This window comes from Leptosomus discolor, chromosome 2 (genome assembly GCF_034619465.1).
Source record: "Leptosomus discolor isolate bLepDis1 chromosome 2, bLepDis1.hap2, whole genome shotgun sequence".
NCBI classification, from domain to species: domain Eukaryota; kingdom Metazoa; phylum Chordata; class Aves; order Leptosomiformes; family Leptosomidae; genus Leptosomus; species Leptosomus discolor.
In genome coordinates, this window is record NC_141392.1 from 3,338,742 (window position 1) to 3,363,793 (window position 25,052).

Here is a 25,052-nt window from a genome sequence, read left to right on the forward strand (position 1 = left end):
TTCTTCCCAACCTGTCTGACTTCAGAAAGACCTTTGCTTGCCTCAGCCGTGTATCAAGTCACTCTGACCTGCTGCAGTTAGCTTTCCATAAATACAATCTACGAAAGGAAATACTTGCTCCAGCTAATGCTGCGGGAAATTACAGGTCAATTCATTTATCATACTCATCAGTATAATCTAACACTGGGTGCACACACTATTGCTTTCATTATTCAGAGCATTGTTCTAAATCACTTAGTGCTTGGGACGTGTTCCTGCAGATGGCAAGAACCAGCAAGTTCAGGCTAAGTTTGAGAGCTGTAATTTACTGCCTGTCACGGACAACTCGGTGGAAGCTTCAGCTGTGCTACAACGAACGGGCTGTGGTGCTCCCATCGGTGTAAAATTAACCTCCAGGTAATGTCCAGCTTAGATGTACACCACGAGCCAGGGAAGGCTGAGGCGGGGATGCAAACTGATGGGTGATTTCCCCCGCTTTGTCTCTGGCTCTCCCTCTTCCGTTTCCTTCTGTTTTCATCTGAAAAACTGCCAGTCTGGGGAGATGGGGGCAAGAAGCAATCAGAAATCAGCAATCCGTACGAGGAGTTTGCCTACATAGCAGCGTGATAATGTTGCTCTTTGCTTCGAAGCTCTTCTGATCTTGCAGATTTCAAAGCGCTTCACGCCAGCATGAAACTGGGAGTGCTTTACTCCTTTTTCAGCTGGGACAGCTGGGGCACAGAGATGTACCAGAACATGTCCTACCTTAACCAGTGAGACACGCAGGACTGCTGAGACAGGACTCGGTGCTCCAGACACTCCAAAGAGCACGTGTTTTTTCTATTAGGTAAAATAACATAGGGTGGGTAACTCAGGCCTAGAGTTACCTTGAAGGAAGCAAATGCAGTCTTTGCAGGGGTCACTTGTGCAGCGGGAAGGACACTACATGAGCTGGCATCTCCTTTCAAGCTCTGTTTCAGTCTCTCCCAATATTTCTGCCTGTTGCATTCTCTTCCCGTGGATGTTTTGAAACATAGGTATATTCAAAAAAATACCTGATGAGTGTCTTCATGATGGATGCTCAGCAGCTCTTTGACACGGCTCAAAGCTGAATCCTTGCTCCTGAAAGTCTGTTTCAGACTTGAAATTCTAGGTAGGGATAAGGACCTGTCACGATCAACGATCAACAACGGCATCTGTCCTCAGGAGATAAGATCTGCCAGACTGATGAGTGTGGGCTAGCGTCAACACTCAGCTTGCCTTTGTGCTCGGTATTTCTATGAATCTGCTCTTGCAGAAGCAGAGGAAGCCTCTAAGTGTCACTGGAAGGGAATAGGAATTGTTGGGAGAACAGCAGGCTCCCTTTAGTTCTCATTCCAGGAGTCCGTGATGCTGCTGTTCCCTTCCTCCCCCGAGCACTTCCAAGTATTTTCAGTTGTTTTCTGTTTTAGAGACAAAGAAACGGTTGAATAGCAGCATAGCCAGACGCATCTTTAAATACTTTTTTGTGTTTGCAGAGGTTTAGAGTTAATGTTTTCGTGGGGAGAAGTTGTTTCTGGTGTTTTGAAATTTTTTCAATGTAGAGTCTTACAGATTTCCTTACAGTACACACCTTGGGTGAGGTAAAAATAAACAAACCAAAACCCATTAGGGTTCATCTATTTGACAGTGAAATTCAGGGTTTTTTTTCTTACACTGAGGCCTCAGAGAGTTGTAGTCCTTGTCACATACAGCTCTTTTTGACAGGAAAATGATGCTCCATAATCAAAATTCAAAATTCTTCAGCACAAAGATGCCGGCAGTGCAGTCAGGCTGGATGTTTACTTAGATCAACTGTTGCTAAAGCGAATTGGACCCACTTTTGACAGCAAAGTGTTTATATTTGGGGACATATCAAATTGAAAGAGAGAAAATTCAGCTGCTGGTCAATTAAATGTGTATTTATTTACTTAACTAAGCATATGTTGGAGAAAGCCAGTAAAACAATATTTCTGTGCCTAAGTGCAATTTGGCTTATGTCCTCCACCCTTTCAAAATCTTAGTGTGCTGCCAAACCAGGTTGAAAACGTGTGACAGTATTGCAGAATGATCAAAAGGAGATAGGGCTGGAATGAGGACTTAAGCAGCTGTGAAGGGAGGACTGGCAGCGTGGGATGGGGATGATAAACAAGTTACTTGGTTCTGCTTCCTAAAAACGACCAATATTTCATTTTCTTTACAAGGCAGTAACGCTCATATACCTGCTAAGGTGAGCAGAGTAGCTTAGAGTGCTGTTTTTCATGCCGTAAATACTGATGGATCTGTTTGTGTTCAGGTTTCCTTGCAAACACAGTGGCTGGAAACTAACTTTTTAATAAATGAAGGCTACTTTCTGAACAGATGTTACACCACGGGTGAATGCCATACTTCAGGGTCACAGAAGCCGTGCAGTATGCACGGGTCTGACATGAGAAGCCTGGCTGATTCTTCTCCAGGCTTTTGGGGGATTACAGCCTTCCCCCTGGGGAAAGGTGAGCTCAGTGTCTGGGATGGGTCACCAGAGCATTCCTGATTGAGACACAAACCCGTTGTTTTTTCAGAGGAAATCAAGTTAAATCTCATCAAATCTCTTCTTCTCTATCTCGTGGGGCTGTTCCCTGGAATAGGTAGGGTTTGGTTTTGTTTCCCTAGAGAAGCTCAGGCAAGTTCAGCTAGATTCTGAATTAGAGCTGACCTAAAATGTGATGTCAACTCTCAAACACTGAAGTGCGTTAAAAATACAGTGTGAATCGCTAAGAAGCAAATGCCTTTGGTTCCAGGATTATGATTCTAGCTGGAAAAAATGAGAGCCAGTAAATTAAGGCCTCAAAATGATAATCCAGCCTTGATGGTTTCAGGGTACCTTGAAAGGGGAGGAGAAAGGACTAAATGCATCAGTTGGTTATAGAACCACCAGGAGATACAGTATAGTGTATTGATACTGATAAAATAGCAATGGGATCAATAGCAACAGTACCAAGTGTTTACTGCTATGATATAGTTCCCTTGTTGCATTTCTTGGAGTGACAAAAAAGAGGCTTTGTTTGATGAGCTTTAATCTGTAAAAATACCTGACTACTCCTATGCACACTGGAGTGGGACAGAGAAAGGCTAATATGCTAGTTAAGGAGAAGATAGAGGGCATCAGCTTGTTTAGTCTAGCAAAATAAGGATGTCTTAGTGGAGTGGGGACAGAATTACTGTAAGAAAATACACCGGGTCATAACACTAGTGATGTACAGCGGAAAGAAAGAACAATGTTAGCTTACTAAAAATAGGTAAGAGCTGGTCAAGAATAAATCTGCGCTAGAAATCAGGTTTCCAGACCCCAGAGGAATGAGAATTTGGAACAGCCGCCTTCTAGGGCCAAACCCCCTCACTGGTTTTAAAAGGCAGCTGGATGGTTTTGTGGAAGTGATGCCCATGGAACACACCTGATCGTACAGGAGATATTCTCTGCTCTGACGTTTTTAGTTTCAGCCGCCCTTGGTTTTGGATGCAGCACGAGAAAAATCTCAGAAAGTGCCCAGGTCAGATGTACACCTTGGGATGTCTTTGCTGTACAAGTACAGGGCAGTATGTGTGCCCCTCTTGCACATCTGTCAGGAGGAGCTGAAACACAGCCTCACTGAAGCGCAGCCAAACTAAGCAAAACCAGATCTGCACCAAGTGAAAAAAGTTACTTGGTTCTCCCCACGCTGTACTTTAGTTACTTGTTTCTTTTGTTCTCAAAGGAAAGTCAGGAATGTACTCCCTCGGTAGGAACCTTATCGCTTTGGAAAGGACCTTGCTGAGTTCCTCCAAGATGGTCGTGCTTTACATCTAGCCAGTGCAAAGATTCAGTTATTAATACATTCGTATAGGAGCATAAGCAATCCTCCCTAGTATGCTTGGGCAGCCACCAGGGAGAGGAAACAAAATACCTCATTTAATGGGAGATGGGGAATCCGAAGGGCAGAAGAGTTGATGGAGAATCAGGCCTGCCAAACCTTTGCTACATCAGACTATTGAGGTAAACTGCCTCTTGTGTTTTTCTGCTGCCAACCCAAGTCCTCAGGCATCAGCTGGGTGAGATCACGAGCCTGAACAAGGTAACCCTCTCAGCAGAATTAAGTCACAGTCTCCAGCCATTCAGACATCATGACTCAGGCCTCTTAGAGGCACAAGATTTATCTTTAAAAGGCCTTAGATTTAAGTATGCGTGTGTCTAATCTGATAAAACTTTAAATGCCCGTTTTACCGGTCTTTTGCATAAAAGATCAGGACAGATTAGGATGGGCCTAATCCTTAGTGTGAAATTCTGACAATGCTGCAGGCGGTGGGAGTTCTAGTAGTGACTTCAATAGACCAGATGCCTCTTTGGCTTTCATCTCAGCAACTCTTGTGAATTACGGAGGAACAATAGTTCTCTTCCTTTGTAACTGAAGAAATCGGTGACTAAAGGGTCAATTTGAAAGAATTTGCTACCCTATACAAAAACAGGGGGGTGGAGGGGGGGGAATTGCAGTTTCTCAGCTGTTATTAAAATTAAATTAACTTACCTAAGACGTCATTTCTTAGATCCTATGGAAACAGGGTACATTCGGATTTCATTACAGACAAGCAAACAAGCAGTCCAGGAGATGTTTCTTTGATAAATAAGATGATCTTGTGACTCATTGTTATACGTCCATTGGACTGCCTCGCTTGGCCAGTGGGCTGCCTGTCCCATGAAAGCTCTGGTAATTAATGCAAGCTTAGCAAAAGCCTTGGGTCTTTTCTGTGGTGAAGCTTGATGCTAATGTGAGCGTTCACATCCCAGAGCTTCTCCCCTGCTTCTTCAGAGCTGCAGGGAAGACAGTAGCAAAGAAACAACGTCTCAGTGCAGTAGGATCTTGCGAGAAAGATCACTGGGTTGAGAAGGGTGGGAGGCCAGAAGCTGGAGATAGGGATGAAGGTGATGTAAATAGCTGAGCACCTACATCAGCTGACTAGTGGCAGTATGGGACATTTCTGGAGCTCTGCATAAGTAAGAGGAAGACACGGCCTTTGGGGGAGCGGGATGGAGTATCTCAGATACTTGTACTTGTCTTTTTAGTTCAAAGGAGCAATCACTTCTACAGGGCACGAGGGCTGTCATGGTTTGATTTTGGTAGTAAGTCAGTTCCACAAATTCCTTAAGATCTGGAGACAGAAAATGAATGACAGAAGAGAAACAGCTTTTAAAACTTATGCCAAGCTCTCAAAAGATTTTTGAGGTATATGGTCTTCCTGTGAGCCACCAGAGCATTAGAGGGCAAATGATGTCTGGAATGCAAAGTTAAACATGCTGGGTCTGCCAAAACATGTTCCAAAGACCACTGTCTGTAACGGTAAAGACTGATGCAGCGTCAAAGGAGGATGGGGAAGGCAGAATATTTTCACTAGGTGCTGGTAGGATCGCGTGAAGTTCTGGTGACATCTGTCTCGGCCACAAATTTGGGTGGCAAGAAGATGGGAAGGGTTGGAGAATCCAGTGTTGAGAGATGAGATAGTTTCAAGGTAAAAGCTTGTACTGCAGTTGGGTCACTGCGGACATAAGCAGGACAAAGACACCTGCCCAGGCTGAGCAGAGAAAAAAAAACAGGTTTTGTTTTGATTTAATGCTGGGGCAGGATCCAATGGCAACTTTTAGCCTCTCTCTCTCTCTGGCTTAGGGTGATACACCATCACAATGGCAGCTTCTGCTGGCAACGGCCAAAGCAGGAAGCTTCTCATGAAGACCTTGCTGCCTTTGAGGGGTTGAGAGATGTTCAGTCATTTTTGAGCTATTGAGGTCAGCTTGCGGTTGCAAAAAGCAGAAGCAGAGGAAAAAGGTGGAGGGGGAAGTCCTTCCTAAGTGTGGCAGCTGAAGACTGATCAAAATGGGTTGCAGAAAAGCACAGTAGGAGCTGCCTGAGAGACACCGAGGCACGGAGTGTTTGGGGGTGCCCTTCCCGCTGTCAGGGCTAAGGAGGACATCGCACCAGCAGCACTGCTCTACAGGTTCTGACAAGGAGAAACATCTGATCTTGCCACACGGCATGCACGTGATATCCACGGTCATGTGCACACCGACAACGTCTCGAAGAATTATCCAGGTTTTCTAATTTGCTGTTTAGAGCCATGATTAAAATAAGGTATTTTGATAACTTTCTTTTAAACACGTACAACTAGAGCACAAACGGCATCACAAGTTTTGAACTGCAGCTCCCATTTGGATATTTCTCCTCTCAGTAAAGAATTGCTGGTCTCTGTTTAAGCTATTTGTGCCATTGCTGGAGGTGTCCTCACTGGTTGGTATTATTGATGTACAAACTGAGGGAGGAGGACAATTATTTTCTGAAAACTGTTACTTGTGTGTAGTTTCATATTTATTGCTGGCACACTGAATTTTAAAAATAAAAAAGAACGACAGTGACTAACAGTAGCTTACTTAGCATTAGCTACCTAACTATTGCGAGCTATTTTATATTAACGAGCTCTTCTGTGAGTCTTTTCATAGTGTGTTTTATCAGGAACAGAATCCACTGGATTTTACAGCTGGGGCTGATACAAAAGATCCCTCCAAGCCTTACAAGACAGGAATAGGTCAGCCTGTATACCGAAACTGCCGTCTACATTTTCAGAAGTGTTGGTGTACCTACTCCATTTATCCACTAATTTGTTGCCAAGCCAGTGGCCACATATCTCCAAGTGAATAAAATGCTTTTTTCTACTTTGTCCCAAACGTCTACGTACATTGAGCAGCCACTGCGTCCCAGCCCAAAGTCGGCTTTCCAGCAGGTTTCAGGGCACTGTTTCAAGCCCATACTACTCTCAAGCACCGTGTGATCCTTCAGGATTAAAAGTGCCATCTAAGATGACCAGCCTGCCCTCACCTCCGTGGTAGCCTTTCAAGTCATTTTCTTCGCCCACTCCTGTTCCCATTCCCTCAGCTTGCAAACCAGGCAGAGTGCACCGTGCCTACAAACGAAGGAGAGAAACACTATGACCAGCAACGGGCAGAGCCTCTTCTCATTTTCTACACTGACTTGTCCATAAATAACCTGAAATCGGGCACCACCGTATAAAGTAACAGATTTTTCCCTCTCAAACTTCTGGGCAGTGGGAGAGGAAGGGGTTTGCCATGCCCTGTCTGGCTGTTCCTGCCAGGGAAGCTGTAGAAAGCTGCTCACTGAGCTTTCACATGTGTTTGCTCCCCACCCCAAAAGCACGGACCCGTCACTGATCGCGTGTAGTCTCTGTGTACCCTCTACCCCTGCCTGGTGATGGTGAGGAGCTGAAGCGATGGAGCTGTGGCTCGATATGCTCCTGTATTTCTACAGGATGCCAGCAGAGGGCAAAGATTATTTTAGGCTTGATGTGAGAAGTCACAGCAGGTTGCCTTGCAAAGCAGAAGAATGGCATGAGTTAGGGGAAAATGCAAAGATGAATGGGAGTTCGGGGGAAAAAAAAAAAAAAAAAAGCGGTGTCCCAGGACTTTCTTGGTTCTTTCTCCGAAACTCGTGAGCACACGTTTCCGTGCGGCACAGCAAAGCACCGTGAATCCTGGGGGTGAGCCCCACGTCGAGAGCGTTGCAGGACCCGAGGGGCTGTCGGCCTCGAACCCAAAGAAGCCCATCAGTCCTCGTCGGGACAGATGTGTCCCTGCCTGGCTGAGGTGCTCTCTGGCCCCGCCATGCCCAGGACATGTTGTGAACAGGGGCCGCTCCGTTGCACTGGTCCAACCCTCACCTCTTCATCAGCTTTCCCTCTGTCTTCCCTGCACGGCCTGTTTAACCCAGGCTACAAGGAAGGGCCTTCCAGCAGTATCACGTGGGACCTCATGGCAGCTGAATATTTCCCATTTCTTTACCCAGAAAGCTTAAATGCAAGAGTAAATAAGTTTTTTGGCTCTAGTATGGGGAAATGCAATTAGCTGTAATATAAACAATCTTTAAAGGCTTTGTAATCCAAATAACCCAAGAAATTAAGACTCAGAAATGCAGATCTTATTTAGATCCTTTCCCTGAGCTGAATAAAACATGATCTACATCAGTAAGTATTTCAGATGGTCTCTAACATACCTTAGTAAACTGATTTTTTTTTTTTCTCCTTTCACTGCAATTTCAAGTCATATGTCCAGCTGATTTATGGGTTCATTTTCACGTGCTTCTCTTCTACACAAGCAAATCCTAGGTGTCTGAGAAGATTGTTTATTCCTCTGCTCCAGAAACAGAATTGGGTTAACATTTTGTAGAACTGTAGGAGTCTGTCTCAGGAGTTGATGTAAAATCTTACACAGAAAAAAAAAAAAAAAAAATATCAGGGATAAAATTGGAAAGTGAATTGTAAATAAGCTTCTTGTTCTTTTTCCTGAGCGAGCTGTTTTTATAAAACTTCCCAACAGTCAGAGGTTTTGCCAGTTCTCTCACCCACGAAGGGAATGACGTTCCTCTGAGATACCAGTTGCTACTTTTTAGCTGTGGCTGTGCGAAGCATCTGTGCTAATCTGGAAGGCAAAGTCTTTCACAGAATTTCTTACCACTTTTTCCATCCCTTCTATTAAACAGTGGGGTAAATGAGCAGGGACCTGCTGCACAGCAGTGAAAGGCCACCAAATTCAGAATCCAGAGGACTATAATCAAGAATCTTCTTGAAGATGGGCATCACATTGGCAAGCCTCCAATCTTCTGGGACCTCCTGTTAACCAGGATTGCTGATAAATGATGGAGAGTGGCTTGGCAAGTTCCTCCACCAGCTCCCTCAGCATCTTGGGTGGATTTCTTGGGTGGGTATTCTCTGCAAGAGGAGGTTGTACCTTTCTCATGAAGCACGTGCACATCAGGTTGTGTTTAAATTTCATATGATGGAGACCTTCAGTATGAAGATGTAGACTTAGCTCCTTTAACCCTTGAAGATCACTGTGCTGATTCAGTGAAAGAGAAGAAACACCTCTACTGTTTGCTCCTGGCGAGTCAATGCTAATTTTTCCTTCCCCAAACTCCTTTCCCAGCAGGTGGCATAGGGCAGCACATGCTCTGCCCTCCTCTCTTGGGGACTCCTGTTAAGGGAACATGCCACCTGAGTCCCAGTGCACAGGGATACTTGAAGAGAGGGCCTTCAGCTCCAACGAGAGAAACAAGAGAAAGGGTCCTAAAGCTGTGGTGTTCACCCAGACTCATGTTCTTACCCTTCCCACTTCAAATATCAGCCAGGCCTAAACAAAAGCCAAAGCAAAGATCTGTTTAGCAGGACATGGCTACGTAGAAGAATCTTCTTCATCCATAGTTAACACGGCTTCTTATTGCCCCTTGTGTAGAGTGCCTGCTACGTGCAGATGCTCTGCAGCGAGGGTCGCTCCCTTGTCCTCTTCCTTCCCAAAGCTCTAGATGGTGACAGTCCTCATTTAGCCCCGTTACTCGTTCCCAGGGTTGCATTTTTGTGTGCAAACACAATGACTTGGGTGGTGCTAGCTACCCCCGGTACTTGAAGAAGACTCCTCTACCTCAGTTAGTGACTAGCCAGCCAAGGGGTATGGAAACGATGTGAATGCCACCTGTAACTCTGCCTGGGGCCAGTGGCACCTGCTATTCATTGTCTCTTCTGCTGTGTCTGTAATCAGCTGATTGTCCCTGATTAAAACTTTCCCTTTATGCTCCCTGGCACCACAGTACACTAGAATTCAGCTGTGGCACAGGGTAAAAGCTACATCCATGCTATGAACTTGTGCTCTCATGCATTACTGTCTTTCGACAGACTCTTTGGTAACACAGATGGCAAATCTCTTGCTGGGGGCTTCTGTGTGGGTGCGGTGCGAGACCCCAATCCCACTCCTGCCCTCTCACTGGTGTTCTGGGGCCACTTACATTCAAGTGTTATGAAATACACAAACGGTTCCTGGCATCGATCTGTGATATTTTTAAAATCACAGTTTTGGCATTTATTGGGAATAACTGTAACTGGGAAAGTAGCACATATGGATTTCTCTAGTGCTTAAAAAAAAAATCCTCTGTGGGAGTTTTCTGTACCCTAAAGACTCGACATGTAGGCTGTCTAGGTTACAGTGGTTGCCATCTGGCTGTCAGGCCCACTCTTTGTTTTCAGTCTCCAGGCCATTATGTCTTTAGTAAATAATCAAACATATTTTGTTCTATTCAATTTCTTTTCTTCTGTTGAATTGTTGATTAGGAGCCAAAGGTTTATTTAAACAGGTGATAACTTTGCTGCTTACTTGGTGCAACTGGAACACGGTTTTAGGTCACATCTACATGACGAATGTAGTCATGTCAAGCAGTCTGAACACACAGCAACAAGCTAAAGTGTTTCTAAGGCGTTGGAAGCCTTCTGGAGAGTTCTAGACTGAAAAGAGCTAAGCTTTATCCTCCCAGTTCAGGGCCTAGGGCAACAAGGGCAACTGTGGTCCTAAAGTGGGACTGGGGAATGTAGGAGTGGTGGTAAAAGGGAACTGGAGTGGTAAGGAGGGGAGGAGGAATATGGAGCTGGAGAGGGTGCAGCTACAACTCACAATAGGCACAGATTCTTTCAAAAACTATTTTGAACCCCAGCCTCACTCACAAGGGTGAGCATTCAGATAGGTTTGTCTTGTCCACTTCACGGCCCCGTAGTGAAGCTCCACCCTTGCCCTTAGCAAACCCCATCCCTGCCAATCTAAATCCACAGCAGCTACAAACAGCACGGCTGAAAACACGCAAAAGCTTGATGTTTTTCACTGAAGGAAGCCAGGACCACTCAGCTGGGTGCCTTGGTTGTTCAACCTCTGTCTCCTTTAGCTGAAGCAGTTCAGGCTGGCACTCCGAGCGGGAGAAGCCCAATCTATCTTCTGGCCGTCAACCTGAAATGCCAAGTGGCCGCTGTGTCCTGCCTGCCGGCAGCTCTGACATTCCTAGGGGGCCACAGGAGTTGTAACGGGACAGAGGAAAGGGAAAAATTAAGACACATAAGGAGACAAGCGGTGGGAGCCAGAAGAGACAGACCAAAGGGGTGGGAACGGTATCCTTCCGTGAAAAACGAGCTGGGTCATTACTGCGTGGGTCTGAGTAGAATCGTGTTTGAAACCAGTCACGGCTCTCCCCATCCTGCATCTTCTTGTTGTTGTTGTTCTAAAGAACGACCGCTTTACAGCAAACAAACTGTGATAACCCCAAAGCCTTTTCCTCCCTCTCTGTGCCAGAGGAAGCTAATTTTATCCCAAGCATTTCCAAAACCACATCCTATTTGAAGGCACGGTAATATATGGGGTCAGAAACTTTTAAATAAAAGCCAGTTAGAGCTTCAATCAATTTCCACCTTATTTTTTATTTTAAAGAAAATGTCTGTCTCAAGCCTACACATTTTAACAAGCTGCCAGTCCTTTCCTGCAGATTTTGCAGCTTTCAGCTATTACAGCCCCATAAGATTATACTTTTCAGCTACTGATAAAGATCATAGAATCAAACTCCCTCAGAGAAGTCAATAGCACTCGGCCAGACAACATCTTCAGAAAACCGCTTGAAATTATTTGCTAGAAAACTGATTTCCTGGTGTTTTAGAGCGAATCTCCCCACCAATAACAGATTCCTCAGCTAGTATAGCATTGGGTCTTGGATTTCTTCCTGTATGTGGTGTCTCTTGCCCTAAAAAAAATTGTTCTCAACTCAACACCACATCCCTTTAACTTTGCTTGGGTGACACACTGAGGTTATCAGAGTAGGGACTACACATCAGGCTCTCACCTCAATTTAAGCAGCTGCAAAGGATGGAGAAGACAGAACTACAGAGAACTCGGAGGTTAAAGTTTAAAAATGGGCATTTGATTTACCTTCTTGCCTTCATGTGATCCCTATTGTACATCTCAGAGTCTTGTCTCACAATTTCGATTAAAGAGCTTAACTTTCTGAAGAAACACAGCACAGAAGGAAAGTCTTAAAATCTGAGCCTCCTTCCTCATATATGAAAGCAACCCCCCGCCCCCCCCTTACAAGCCTTTCTCACTTTGAGATTAGCCACCAATTTTCTATCATCTATTAAAAACTGACAGCCACAAAACCAGCCAAACAGGACAGCATCCCCCTCAGATGTCCAAGGCTTATTGCTTACTCCTGCTCTTGTATTCATTTCCCATTCTAATCACCAACCAAAAAGCAGACCAATTAACTTACTACTTTTCCTTCCTTTCCAGCCGTGCCAGAGATGGAGTTGGCAAAAATCCCAGGTTGAGAGGAATAGAAAACATCAGAAGAGATTGTCTGTGTCTCAAGTCTTGATTTGTTCCTTTCCTTTTCGCTAACTGCCAACGCACAACCGATAAGCAGCAAATATGAGGGTTGCCAGAGAAGGACAACACAGCTTTATGAATAAACACTTATCCTCCCGCTTCAGAAGCTTGTGACTTCCATTTCAACACGAGCACGGATTTATTTCACATTCGTATCCACGTATTTTGCAGTTCCGCCCAGCAAGCAGGAGTATGCAGGAACAAGGGCTCCTCTGCAACCCGTTTATTTTGATGGGTACGTGTAGGGCCCAACCCAGAAATAAGCACGCAAGAGGATTTTTGTCTCTGATCTTCGCAGCATTAGGAACTGTGATACTTCCTTATACACCCAGAAACTTCACTAGATAAACAAAAATGTGACCAACAACGGCCCAAAGCCCTAAGTCCACAGAACAGTGCAAAGCTGTGGACAGGCCTCGAACAGGATTTTTGCTCTCGGTGTGGGGCTACGGTCATTCATACAGAGTGTGTTCCTTCTCCTTACAATTAAAAGGGGTGTCATAGTGCTGCACAACACACTTGTATTCAAGTGAGATTAAAAGTGTGTCAAAGTACTTGTTTTTTTTCCTGAATAAATAACACGTAGATCTAATTTGAACACACAAGTATGTTTTGTTTGGCGTATTTAAGAAAGCACCCAAAATATTTTTATTAAAGGTTAACATGGGAAATTTCAAAGAATGTCGATGGGAAAAATGTTAATTTTGACTTCAGATATTTGGTGTTTTAACCTCCTTACCCCAGTCTCAGAATTCCTGTTTTCAGGCTTTTTGTTCTGCTTTCTCTGTCACTCACAGCCCCACCCTAGTAAGGAGAAACGGGGTGCAGGGTGTATTTTCCACAACTTTCTGCATGTAGAAAACAATATAACCATCAAAATATGAAGAGTGAGCTGTCACCATCTCGCTCCTCGCTGCTCCAGGAAAGAGTAGAAGAAACAATAGGAGGGCAACTTCTGGCACCCCATTAAAAAAATATTCTAAAAATAGAAAAATAAAACCGTCTTTTTCACCGTTGTTTCAGTTCAGCTTGTAAAACCCAAAGGGATTATTAAAATATTTCCATCAGAATATTTCTCATATGTCAATATATTTCTGTTATATATATATAGATAGATAATTTTTTTAATTATTATTTTATGTATTTTTAACCAGAAGGAGTTCTAGCTACAGGATGTACCTGGAAACCTGGCCGTCAGGGGAAGCCCTCCTAACCAGAACATGCTACCTGGCTTTCAGGGAGCCTCTGTGCAGAATAATGGCCTCCTGCATCCCAGTCCCCCTCAACTCTCCCTTTCCAGATAAGCCCTTCTGATGCGAAACAGCAAATTTCCTTGGGTCAGTGATTTGACCCTTCGTGGGTGTTTCATTTTGAACCTCTGTGCCCCTATCGGTTGCGGTACCACTCCCTGTGCCGGGGTGGCTGGGTAGTCCAAGATAACCACTGCTTGAATTTGTTTTCGTGCCAGAACACAACACACCTGCTTGGACACCTCTGTATTTCCACAAAACATCGCACACACCTCTTGGAAAACAAACAACCCTCCTGAGTCTGGTTTTCTGGGGAGCCAGGAGTGAATCGAAGGCAGTAAAGGTCAGTAGCACACCCTGGACTGCTGGTGTGCCCCAAGTCCGCAGGAGGCACATAGCTGCATCGCAGAAGGAGGTATCTACCAACACGAAAGTGAGGAACAACCCTTTCGCAAGCCCTTCAAGCCCCCCAAGACCTGAGGGGGTTGAACACGTTTGAGCAGAGCTAAGGGCCTGCCAGGGAAAGGCAACGCCACAGGTTTGCTCCCACCTACTCATCGCTCCCCCTTGTTGCTCAGGCACGGAGATGAAATAAAGGCCCAGCCTTCGCGCCGTGAAGCCAGGCAGGGTATGTGGAGGGGGCCCAGTCAGCGTGCAGGTCAGGGGAGTTCTCAGAGGGCTTTCCAGAACAAAGAGAAGCCAAAACCCCAGTAGATGCTGTGCTCAGCCCAACCTTTTATTCCTAGATATTACAGTAGCGTTAGTTACCTCACCACAGGGAGGTTAAGGCAAAAAGAGTGGGTTTGTTTAAAAAAAAAAAAAACAAACCACAAACCAAAAAAAAACCCCAAAACCCAAAACAAACCAACAAAGACCCAACAAAACCCACCCAACCCTTCCTGAAAGGCACAAGGTACAAGTCATGAATGTAAAAAGAAACCTTCCTGCTCAAAACTACAGGGCAACAGACCTCCCGCACCTCCCTGCAGGTCCTTGTGTAAGCGTTGAAAGAGCTATTTTACAGGTTCTTCAGGACTTAAGTCCAGCGACAGGACATTGCCCTGATGGGAGTGAAGTACTATTTACCTGTGTGAAACGGTCCTGAATAGCAACTCTCTACCTGCTCTGTCACTGCCCTCATCTCCCAGAATGAAAGGTCCGAGTTCTCGGTTTCCGTGATCTGCTGGCTGCTGGTCTCATGTTGCGCCACGCATTGTAAAGTCCTAGGATAATCGTTCAGTAAAAAGATTTCAGGTTTTTAAATGCCAGCTGCTCTGTGATTTTATCTGTTAAGCTATTGTGTTCAGAGGAACCCGCAGCCAGGCCTGGACCATAGGAACAGGCACTTAACAGATACAGGTTTATCCTGTTTTCCTGCTTCTTGCTGCTCTGCCCCCTGTAAATTACTAACTACTAAAATATGGAGGGCAGAAGGTGAACAATAGTCTGTGGGCTCCAACCTGCTGGGAGCCGACAGAAATGTTATCAGGTGCTCACCAGACTCCCTGCTATGTCCTGCCCTCGGCTCCATGAGGGAACACCGCCTCCCTCTTTGGCCGCTTTTGGCATCAGTCACATGTCGGGAATCTCCTCCTCCACTCCTCCTCTGTTGTGGGGCTGGAGGAAAATGTAGAGATGGGCTACCCTTACTCAAATCGTGACAACATCCACCCTTCCCCCCTGTGCCTGTGCATCTCCCCCCTTTCCTAGCTCACACCTCGGCAATTTCACCCACCTCTTCGCCCTCAGGCTGAGATTGTCCCAATGATACCATGGTTGTCTATCATGGATATCACCAAGTCACATTCTGCTGGCCATTAAGGTAGGTAGTTACCTATTTTCCAGAGGGTTTTAGGGAAACTGCCGGAGTTGAAGGACTGTAAATACTTCTAGCCTGCAAAGTGGTGTGCACTGCCGATAGAAACCTCGTGAAAATTCATGAGCAGCTACTCAGATATGGTAATAGCTCTGGCGTAAGGTTCAGAGAGCAAACACTCATTTTATTGTCTTGTAGCACTGATCAATTCTAACACTAAACGTCTCAATGCATCTTCTTTAAAAACAGCCCCCTGGAAAAAAACACAGACCCTAGAATCAACTTGGGTTTATCTTCCAACAGCTGTCTAAAGTCCTCACTGAATAATATGCTGCTCTGCTGTATCTAATTGAAGACCAGATGCCATCGAACTGAAGTCATCAATACCCCGTACAAGTACAGGCATCTGCTTGCATATAACAGCTTGCTTCATCGGCTCCTTACCTTCGAGCTCTTTGGAGCAGGACCAGTCCCATCGGTGATGCGCATTACGAGCGTAGGGAGTTGTAGAAAGAAATCTCATTTCTTGATTGCCATTGTCCTCATGACAGACAGGATAAATTGTAAAATTTTTATTGCAAAATATTAAAATAAATTACATTTTACAAAGACTTAGCAAATATTTACATACAGTGTGATTCCAGTGACAATCAGCAACAAAGAACAGACAGACAGGCATACTACGGAGTGATAAGAGTCAGAACTGTACAAACTTCAACAGCCGTACGAAAGACAAGCTCATTTTTTAAAAGGTGAATCCATCACAAATGGAATGAATCCCACGAGGCACAAAATTTACAAGTCTACAACAGAGTCCTTGGGTCGTTTTGTTTAGGCCGACAGACTTGTATATTGCTTTTTTGCTCTCCTCATCAGTGATGCTTGTCTGTCTCTACACATACTCTCCCAGATCAACTGGAGGGAAAAAAAAAAAAACCCAACCAAAAAAACCAACTCAACATATACAACTGTGTCACCACGGATCTGTTATCAGTCTATGGTTTTATTTCTGCATGTTTTGTGACATCCATTGCCAGCAACAGATTCACAAAGCATTAGTTCAGAAAAATTTAAACACACCGCTTTTTGTATTTCCTCCGTGATTTCGTACCAGTGTATCAGATGCGTCAGACTGCCTGCTGCGAGATATGTGTCTGAGAATGATGCCCATCTGGTAAAAATCAGCTTCGATAGCACAAGAAGAAACCAAGAAGTGTCACAACGATATCATGAAGGATGGGGTCACGTAGTCTATAGCACTTACAAGAGCTTTTGTAGAAGGAGACTTTTGTTGTCACATCTCAGGATTTTTTAATTTTTTTAAAAATTTTTTAGCGTACTGGCTCATCTTGGCAAAATTAGTAAGTTTATATTGTGAAAGCGGACCCATACTTCATGTGATGCGACTGGAAATACGATCTACTTGGAGGCAATAGCTAGAAAGAAGAGTTTCCACTTCTATTCCATCCCTTCCTTATATATGCTTTTGAGCTTTTTTTTCCCTCCTCCTTTTTTAAAAATCCCCTTTCCTCTCTTTCCAGGAAGAGATCTGTCCCACCTACAAAACCAATTCCATGGCATTAAGGGAGCTGTTAACATTATCAGTTAGCCAAATTAAATCTCGCATGGTACCCAAAGAAAGCGTTTCCAGATTGACCAGATAATCGAACTAACTACAAGACCTTACCCAAGTAACACCGGGGAATTTACCAGAGGCACTTTTGGGGCCGAATAGCTCAAAATCCAGCCTGGACACCCCTCTAACTCACTACATGTAAATCTGAAGGCAGAAAGACATTCATTTAGATCCCCCAGGCAGCTGCTTTTCTTAAGACATGGAAGACAGGCAGGCAGAAAGCTGTCTTGCTTAGCACTTCGGCAGTTCCGAGACGGCACCGTAGTTTGAAAAACCCTGGGCAACGGTTCACCTTTTTGGAGAGAGCCAGTACGAAAGCGACGCGCCAACCCAACCCCTCCAAAACACTGAAAACGAGTAGGGCTTAACGAGACCAATTGTGTTGGCCCCTGTGGAAAGAGGAATTTTTTCCCAGTGTTAGGATTACATTAAGGCACATGGTGGGATGTCTTGAGAACAGTTTTGTGAGGTGTGACCGTGTTTCCCAAAAAAGTGGGAATATTGTACTTGGTTTTAATAAATTTAAACTATTACTTTAAATCCCATGATACTTATTATGCAGACTTGGTCTATGCTGACTACACTGGGAAAGGCCAGAGAGCCACATCTAACTCGATAATACAAACCAGATCCCATCCAGTCTCAGCTCTGGCGTACAAGTGCACTTCGCTACGGAGAACGGAGGGCCTGGGTTCCAGTGAGCAACATCCCCTCCCAGTCAAAGCAGCCCAGCCAAGTGTCTGGGTTGTATTATTTCTGTATTAAAGAGATTTTTTTTCTTTTTTTTTTTTTTTAAAATTAAGATTGGACTATGCTTTTCCATTTCATGCACTTTCAGCAAGCCTTTTCTCTCCCCCCTGTCCTGCAGCTTTTAACTGTCACTAAAACTTTGATCTTTGCATCAATCTTTGCATGGAAGACAAGTTGGAGGACAACAAAAGCTCTATGGAGTGCTTTCTCATTTTCTTTTTAAGTTAATGTGCACTTTTTTAAACCAAAAAAAGAGAAGGCTAGACTTGCTACCCAAGCATCCCGTGCATCATGCATGTAGTCTTACCTACCATTTCTTAGAGGTACAAGGTACAGCTGTCAACCACAACCCTTCAGATATTCAGAAACACTTGATGGGCTTGGAGTCATTTTAAAATGAGGGAGGTGGGGGTGTCTATTAGAAGTAAATCAGAATCTTCTCGACAGGGCCTCTCCCTCTTTCCTGTCAGACACAAGTCAAATTTATCCAGCTACCCCTGTTCCAAATAGCAGTAATACAGTAAAATCTGATTTCAAATTAGACCCTCTCTTCAGTGATATTATAATAAAACACAGATTAACTACCAAATCCAATGATGTTGATTCCACATCTTTGCCAGTATAACAGAGCTGGCCCTAGCCTCGTGTTCACTTTCTGTTTGAAAAGGTGTCATATACATGGAAAATTCTGAAAAAAGCCTAGTAAAGACAGCCCCTTGTTTCACAGTAGATAGCTCGTTGATGGGAGGTTTTGAAGTTACCCAACCAGAGTGCCAGCTTCCCATATGTCCTCCTTCCCCTGCGGAAGAGGCCAGCAACTGAAGCTGCAGCCAATATTAGAAAAAGCCAGTAATTCAAGATTAGCATTGCAAGATTCCATAAGCTCTTCTCACAGAGCTAGTGAGTCTGCCAGCATTGCACTGAAGAGGAGAATGAGACCACTTTTAACTGTTCACTGAACTTTAGAAACTTTCAGGCATACTGGAATGACTTAAAATACTGTAAAACTAAACAGAACAACAGAACTTGATGTGTTGAGGTTCAAAGGTCTTGGCTATTTTCTGTTCCAAGTATATTGGATACAACTGAAGCCGGTTACCTTTCGCCAACATGTAATCAAGAGCCTCATTTGAAAGAGTTGTCAGGGTTAACGCACAGATATGGAAAAAGAAAGAAAAATAAAACCATGGTATCATTTTCGTTGTAGCCAAAACCATTTGGGCATAAGTGTTACGAAGAGACGTGCTTCCTTCTCAACGAGAAGCCCATCTCCAAGCCAAAAGATAATACTTTCAGGAGCTTAGAGCCAAAGTTCGTTTTAAAAAAAGTGCCTTATGGCCTTAAGTCACTTGATCACATTATCTCAGTTTGCCCAAGACTTGGCATTGCCCAGCATTCTTGAAAGTGGGATAGAATAACCATTGCATATGCACATAGGTCAAACTTTAAAACAAATAAGCAAAGTGTAATCAACTGTTTCAAAAATCATCTCTCATTCAAGTCTAGTCTGGAGTACCAAGGCAGGGAGGAACATCAAACAATACTGACTAACACACTGCCAGATCAACAGCAGTGCAACACGTCCCTTCTGACAGGCATTAGGGCAGTTGGAGAATAACTGTGCCTCCCAGGGTGATTTTTTTTTTTTCCTCGGAAGAACAGCGTCAATAAAACTTCACCTGTACATAGATACTGTGTAAGGTTCATTCAAGTATTCCCTGTAGGAAATGGACAGTGGAAGGACACTTTCAACATTAAAAAAGTTCACTGCATCCTGCTTGTGCTCAATACATGCTTTGATCAATAAGTCTTCCAAGTCACTTTACTCTTAACAGTTCCGGGGCTGAAGTGCAGTTTAGCAGCCCAGTCGGTGAGCTTCATCCCAGATGATTCTTCCTTGTTAGAGGGCTCCTTCTCAATCCATTCCTTTGGAATTTTTAATTTTAATATTTTATTTATGAAATTACAATTCACTACAATTTGACAAGCACTGACATATCCTAGACAGATGTTTCAGAAGCTTCCTCCTCAGTCTGCCAGAGCACCTCAGCTCGGATCCGTGTCCTGGTATTCCATCTAAAGCTTCTCATTAAGTACAACTAGTGGTTGCACCATTTTTTTGCGGTAACAACTTAACAACGGGCAACCTGAAGAAAAGAAGGAAACCCCTTGCTTTCATTTGTGATCAAAGCAGGATTCAAATCCAGGTTTTCAGGGGTGAAAGGCTAATGGAGTAACCGAACTCATTTGATGCCCAAAACAGTCTCTTTGCAACAGTTTAGTTACACTCCCAAACTAATTCCTCAATGAAATGCATAAACGCAGAGCACGTCCAGTGTATTAACTAGTCTTTTCTTTTCTACTTTGTTCATGAATCATAAGATCCCAAGGAGCAGGACTCCAAATTCAACTGTTATTTTACAAGTTTCTCAGATAAGCAAAGCTGATGGGCTCAGAAACCAACTTAGGATGAGAAAAGGACACTGGAGCATATTAGTTTGGGACTTGCTTTTGTTTTCAAAGAGACAGCAGAAGCTGCAAAAACACGCCTTTCCCCTTGCTCTGCTAATTTGTTCAATACGCACTGACCACTTTCAGAAAACCATTGTCCAACATGCTTCACGTTGCAGCCTTCACATTGCTTACTGTATTATATTCATTCATCAGTTGTTCATAAGGCACAGAAAGTTCTAGCTCGTTATTGGTAAAGGTAGATTCATCAGAGGATGGGAATTTTACCAGTTTTTTTGCAGTTTCAGATTCCTCTGCAAGATTATCATCCATAGAGGATTTTGACGTTTCCTCATCATCAGAGATATCCTCCTCTTCATCATCCTCTTCATTTACAAACGTTATATTAGCATTCTCAAATATTAAGGGTCGATAGTCTCTGGAATCCCACACTTCGCCGTCTTCTTCACTAATCCTGTCTAGCTGGTTTACGAACATGGTTCCTTCTACAGGGCTGTCTCCAACACGTTTATCGTGCAGGGGTCTCAGTACGTGGCCATTTTGAAGGTCCAGGGAAGTCTCATCGTACTCAAACGACTCTGTCTTTGTGTAAGTCACCTGAGCGTCTATATTGGCATTCTGCATATTTTGTTTGGCATTTTCTACTTTAATTGCTTTGTCATTGTTTGTCTTCAGGGCCTTCTTCCCGATTTGCTTGATAAGATCATTGTAGGTCTCTTCCTTCTTTGAAAGGAAGCTGAAAATGTTGACATCCTTTGAGGTACCCATTTGCAGGGTTTTTTTAGACCGAGGATGGTTGTCAAATGACTCTTTTCTTTTTTTCCTGCGTTTCTTGATTGCTTTGTGGACTTCCACAAACATACTGACCTTCCAGTTAACAAAGAGTGAAAGCCAAGCTAGTCCCAGATAGATCCATAACTCCACAAAATATCTGTAAAGGGCATGATAGTTTGCATCTGGATTTACACCTACAAAGAATCAAAAACAAGAACATTACTGAAAGAGGGCTTGCAGCTGATAAACCTTTGAAATTATGACCCTGAAAACGACTCCCTTCCCCACTAACAGAGCCTAGTTGTTTGAACACTGCTTCGAGAGGTGGTAAGGGGGGATCTGAAACCCTTCTGAAAGGTAGAGTTGATCCCAGGTCTTCCACTTGTCGGCTGCACGTATTCAGACCACTGGACTACAACATAAAATGGCAGCATGCTTATCCTCCTCTTGTAAGCTACAAAAGTGAACTTTCCTCCTGTTTGAAAGTTGTAAGCCTTCTCCCTGCCATTGAGGTATGGATATAGGTACCTTCCTTGAGAAAGAGTCAGAATTCCATTTACAAGGACCATCTCCAAAACCCTGAACAAGGCAGAGGAAGACAAGGTTTAGGAGGGACACACCAGGATGCTCAGCATTTCCCGTTGACTACTTCTATCAGCTGGATAGAGAGCAGTGCCCAGCACTTACGTGCCCTGCTCAGTATACCACATCCCATTCCAAGGTGCTTGGCTATCATGGTGGACAGGATAGCCTGAAGCAGGGACCTGGGACACCTGGAAGAGTTACAAACTCCAGAACTTGGCTCCAGACTTGGTCCAATAAGGTATCTAAACACAGACTGAAGAGCCAGATCTAGTCCACTGGATCAGTACCCAGCTTTAATTGAATCTTCTAGTCAGCAAAATGTTTGGGAAAAGCTTAGAAAGCACCTTTTTGGATTCGTTTGGAAACAGAATTGCCACACCAGGCACGTAGTGGAATAAATCATAAAATACCATTACTGACCTGCAACGAAATCTCCAAATCCTATGGTGGTGATAGTGATGAATGAGAAGTAGAGGCCTTCAATGTAATCCCATCCTTCAGTCACCATAAAGACAAAGGGAGGGATAACCAGATGGACTAAGACACCCCAAACAATGAAAATGGCTGTGCATGTAATTTGTGCTTTCCTCTGTAAAGGAAGAAGAATAAAAAGTCAGTGAAACATCTCCGGATTTTCTTTTCCCATCCATGGCATCAAGCATCATCTGACAGCACCCGACATCTCAGAGCTGTCTGTTAACAGGTTATCAGCCATAACTACAAGTCACCGACTAAACACACAACTATTTTTTTTCCTTTATGCAGAACTCGCTACTCTTACGACTTACTCAAACAGGATTATTTCCTGATCTTTTTCTCTCACACTCTTGAAAAGTTTAAGGAGTTCCTGATATTTTATAAAAAGGCATGGGATATAGACACAGCACTCTCGTCTAAAAAGCAGCCAGTACCTCTGATTTTCCTTTTATTCATTTGAGTATAGAGGATCAGAAGTTTTTAAGATGCTTCCCTCCTATTTGTGCCTCCTACACCCTTTGCCATTCACGCTACCTCTGCACAAAGCTGCACACAGACAGGCATTTCACCATCATCTTCTGTACTTTCTTCTCAGGTGCTAGAACAAGAAAGTTCTTGCTCTGTTTCTGAAACCAGGACCTAAACCAGTCCCACCCTCTCCCAGGCACTACGGCCCTGCGTTGCCTCCCATCTCTGTGTAGAGTTAGAGCTGAGATAGAACTCACTTGGGGGGGAGAGCCACAAAACCAAACCACCACCGAAAAACTAACAAAAAGCCACAAACAAAAAAACAACCCACAAGCCAATAACTCAGAACAAAACATTATTTACCAGGTGGTTCGCTGCACAGCACGAAGTACTCATGCTACCAGAGCAGCAGGTGGGAACAAAGCAGGACAGCTTATTTCTGTGCCAGAGGAGCTTGCACGGAATGTCTGTGAAATGGAGCCCCGCCTACATTTGTCTTACAGGCTTCTACTGTAAGGAGATATATGTCTCCATAGAAGCTGCAAGATCTATATTTAGTATCAAAGGTTTCTACAAGACCTCACTGGGCTAAAACTTCTTGCAGAACTAACACAGCAGACCCAAGCCCCCATCCAGTTGTTTCTATGCAACACCCTTTGGGAAAATTCGTATTTGTGCAAGCGTTCGTTTACTACCAAGAATATGAGGTAAATTAAGAAGTGTAACCTTAATCCATTCATCAAAAATACACAGCACGAGCGTAAACAAGCAAGGGCCTTACCAGGCTTACTCCTCTTTTCGTCAGAAACTGGCCCAGCCTCTTGGCACGTCCTCCAAAGAACTTCCCCAGAGCACTGATCCATGTCAAGCAGAGAGGAACTCCAAAAAGCCCATAAAATATGCAGAAGAGACGCCCAGAGGGTGTCTTTGGAGAAACATTTCCGTAACCTAAAAGAGATAAGTATGTACATGGTCTGTTCTTGTTGCAGAGAATTCAAGGCAACTCTACCTAAGCACAAAACAACATTGTGTGGGCTTCTGCTATATCAGATGCTCCTTACTTCACCATCTAGAAGAGCTTCAGTCTACTTGAGCTGATCTTCTGAATCTGGATGCCTTCCAATTCTACTCTAGCAAATGTGTATTCCATTAAAGCAATCTGCATTTTAAGTGTTTCCTAGATTTTGCGCATCTTTTTCTTGACAAGATGAGATAAATATGAAATAAAGCTCATCTCAAAACTTCTAATACGATTCCCCAACCTTAAGTAGCACTGTTAAAAACTTGATTGAATCAATTTTATAGAATAAAAGCTCAAAATTCATCCTGAAGCTAGCTTCCACGTGAAAGATCTACTATACACACTTAGCTTGTGACCTGGTACCTTTCCAGGGTAAGGGTTTGTGACTTAGTGCAAGATGAGTTGTGACACTGCCAGGTATTTCAATTGCATTTAGGTCTTTGCTGGCCACAGACTCCAACAGGGCATTACCAACTCAGGATCTAAAATCAGCACCCTATTTTCTGAGCTTCTGCCAGAGCTTTCTTATTTAGGCGTGTTCCTGACTTCAACGTTTTGTCATAAGTTATAATATAAGCTGGGAATTGTGACTTTCAAATAATAAAGAAAACCACAGTACTGCATGTGGTTTAACAGCAAGGCTTCCATTTCTGGATACCTCCAGCCTGCTCTGGTTATTTTACCTTTTTTTTTTTGGTTTGTTTTTTGCATTGGAAGTGTAGCAAGGGTGTAGCAATACCACGTAGCAAAGATTTTTCTGTAAAAGCAGAAGGCAGATGATGTTGAGCTCTGAAAAATCTGTATATTGAAGGAGGAAGAAGTCTTTCAATGCAGAGGGGTTTACAAGCACAAATCAGCAGTGAGATTTAGAAGACAACACTTGTTCTACTTTGCCTTCTTTAAGAGACAGAAACTCTAGATTGTCCTGCAAGCCAAGAGCACCGGTATTTCAGTAGCTTAAGAGGATGCACATGAGTAACAGGATAGCTATACAAAAACCTCATAGGCACATGCTTTAAGTATTCAATGGAACGATTTGTAATGCTTTTGTTTTGGGATTTTATGATTTGGAAATTTAACTGCATGAGTTAATGGAACTGGAATGACACCAGTCATCCCCAACAGCACCTTGAATCCATTACTTATTGGAAAGACACACATTTCTCTTCTGTATACCCGTGGAGAGAGTGCCAACAACCTGGTTCTCTTCCTCTGTGAACCTGCAGGTGAACACATACTCTAGGCAACTGCAGCCGTGGGGACTTTATTCAGTAGCTAGCTTGACACATAAATGAAAGAGTACAAACACACTGGAGCATACAGAAATACTTACCGATTGTAGTGATGACAGTAGCAGCAAAGATCACAGCGTTAGGCCAATTCCAGTTGTTGAAAGTGTTGTTCCCAGTGATGGCAACCCCCTGTCCAGCAGCATTTGACACAACCTGTAAGAAGACAGTTTACAGTCATTCTTGGAAAATCCTGGCAGCCTGACAAAGAAACGTTTCTGTCCCTCTCAGCTTTTCCCGCTTTGTTCATACTTCCAAAAC

At 43.8% G+C, this 25,052-nt stretch overlaps 1 protein-coding gene across 1 annotated transcript in view; it reads right to left on the reverse strand.

The window, feature by feature from the left end:
• Positions 1-20,324: 20,324 nt before the first annotated feature.
• The window catches only part of KCNK5 (potassium two pore domain channel subfamily K member 5), a 31,977-nt gene continuing 27,249 nt past the window's right edge, over positions 20,325-25,052 (reverse strand). The window contains exons 2-5 of the mRNA XM_086460671.1: positions 24,836-24,947; positions 23,263-23,429; positions 21,957-22,125; positions 20,325-21,145 (exon numbers count right to left, since the gene is read on the reverse strand). Coding sequence (XP_086316797.1) covers positions 20,325-21,145; positions 21,957-22,125; positions 23,263-23,429; positions 24,836-24,947 — 1,269 coding nt within the window. The remainder of the gene's footprint in view (positions 21,146-21,956; positions 22,126-23,262; positions 23,430-24,835; positions 24,948-25,052) is intronic.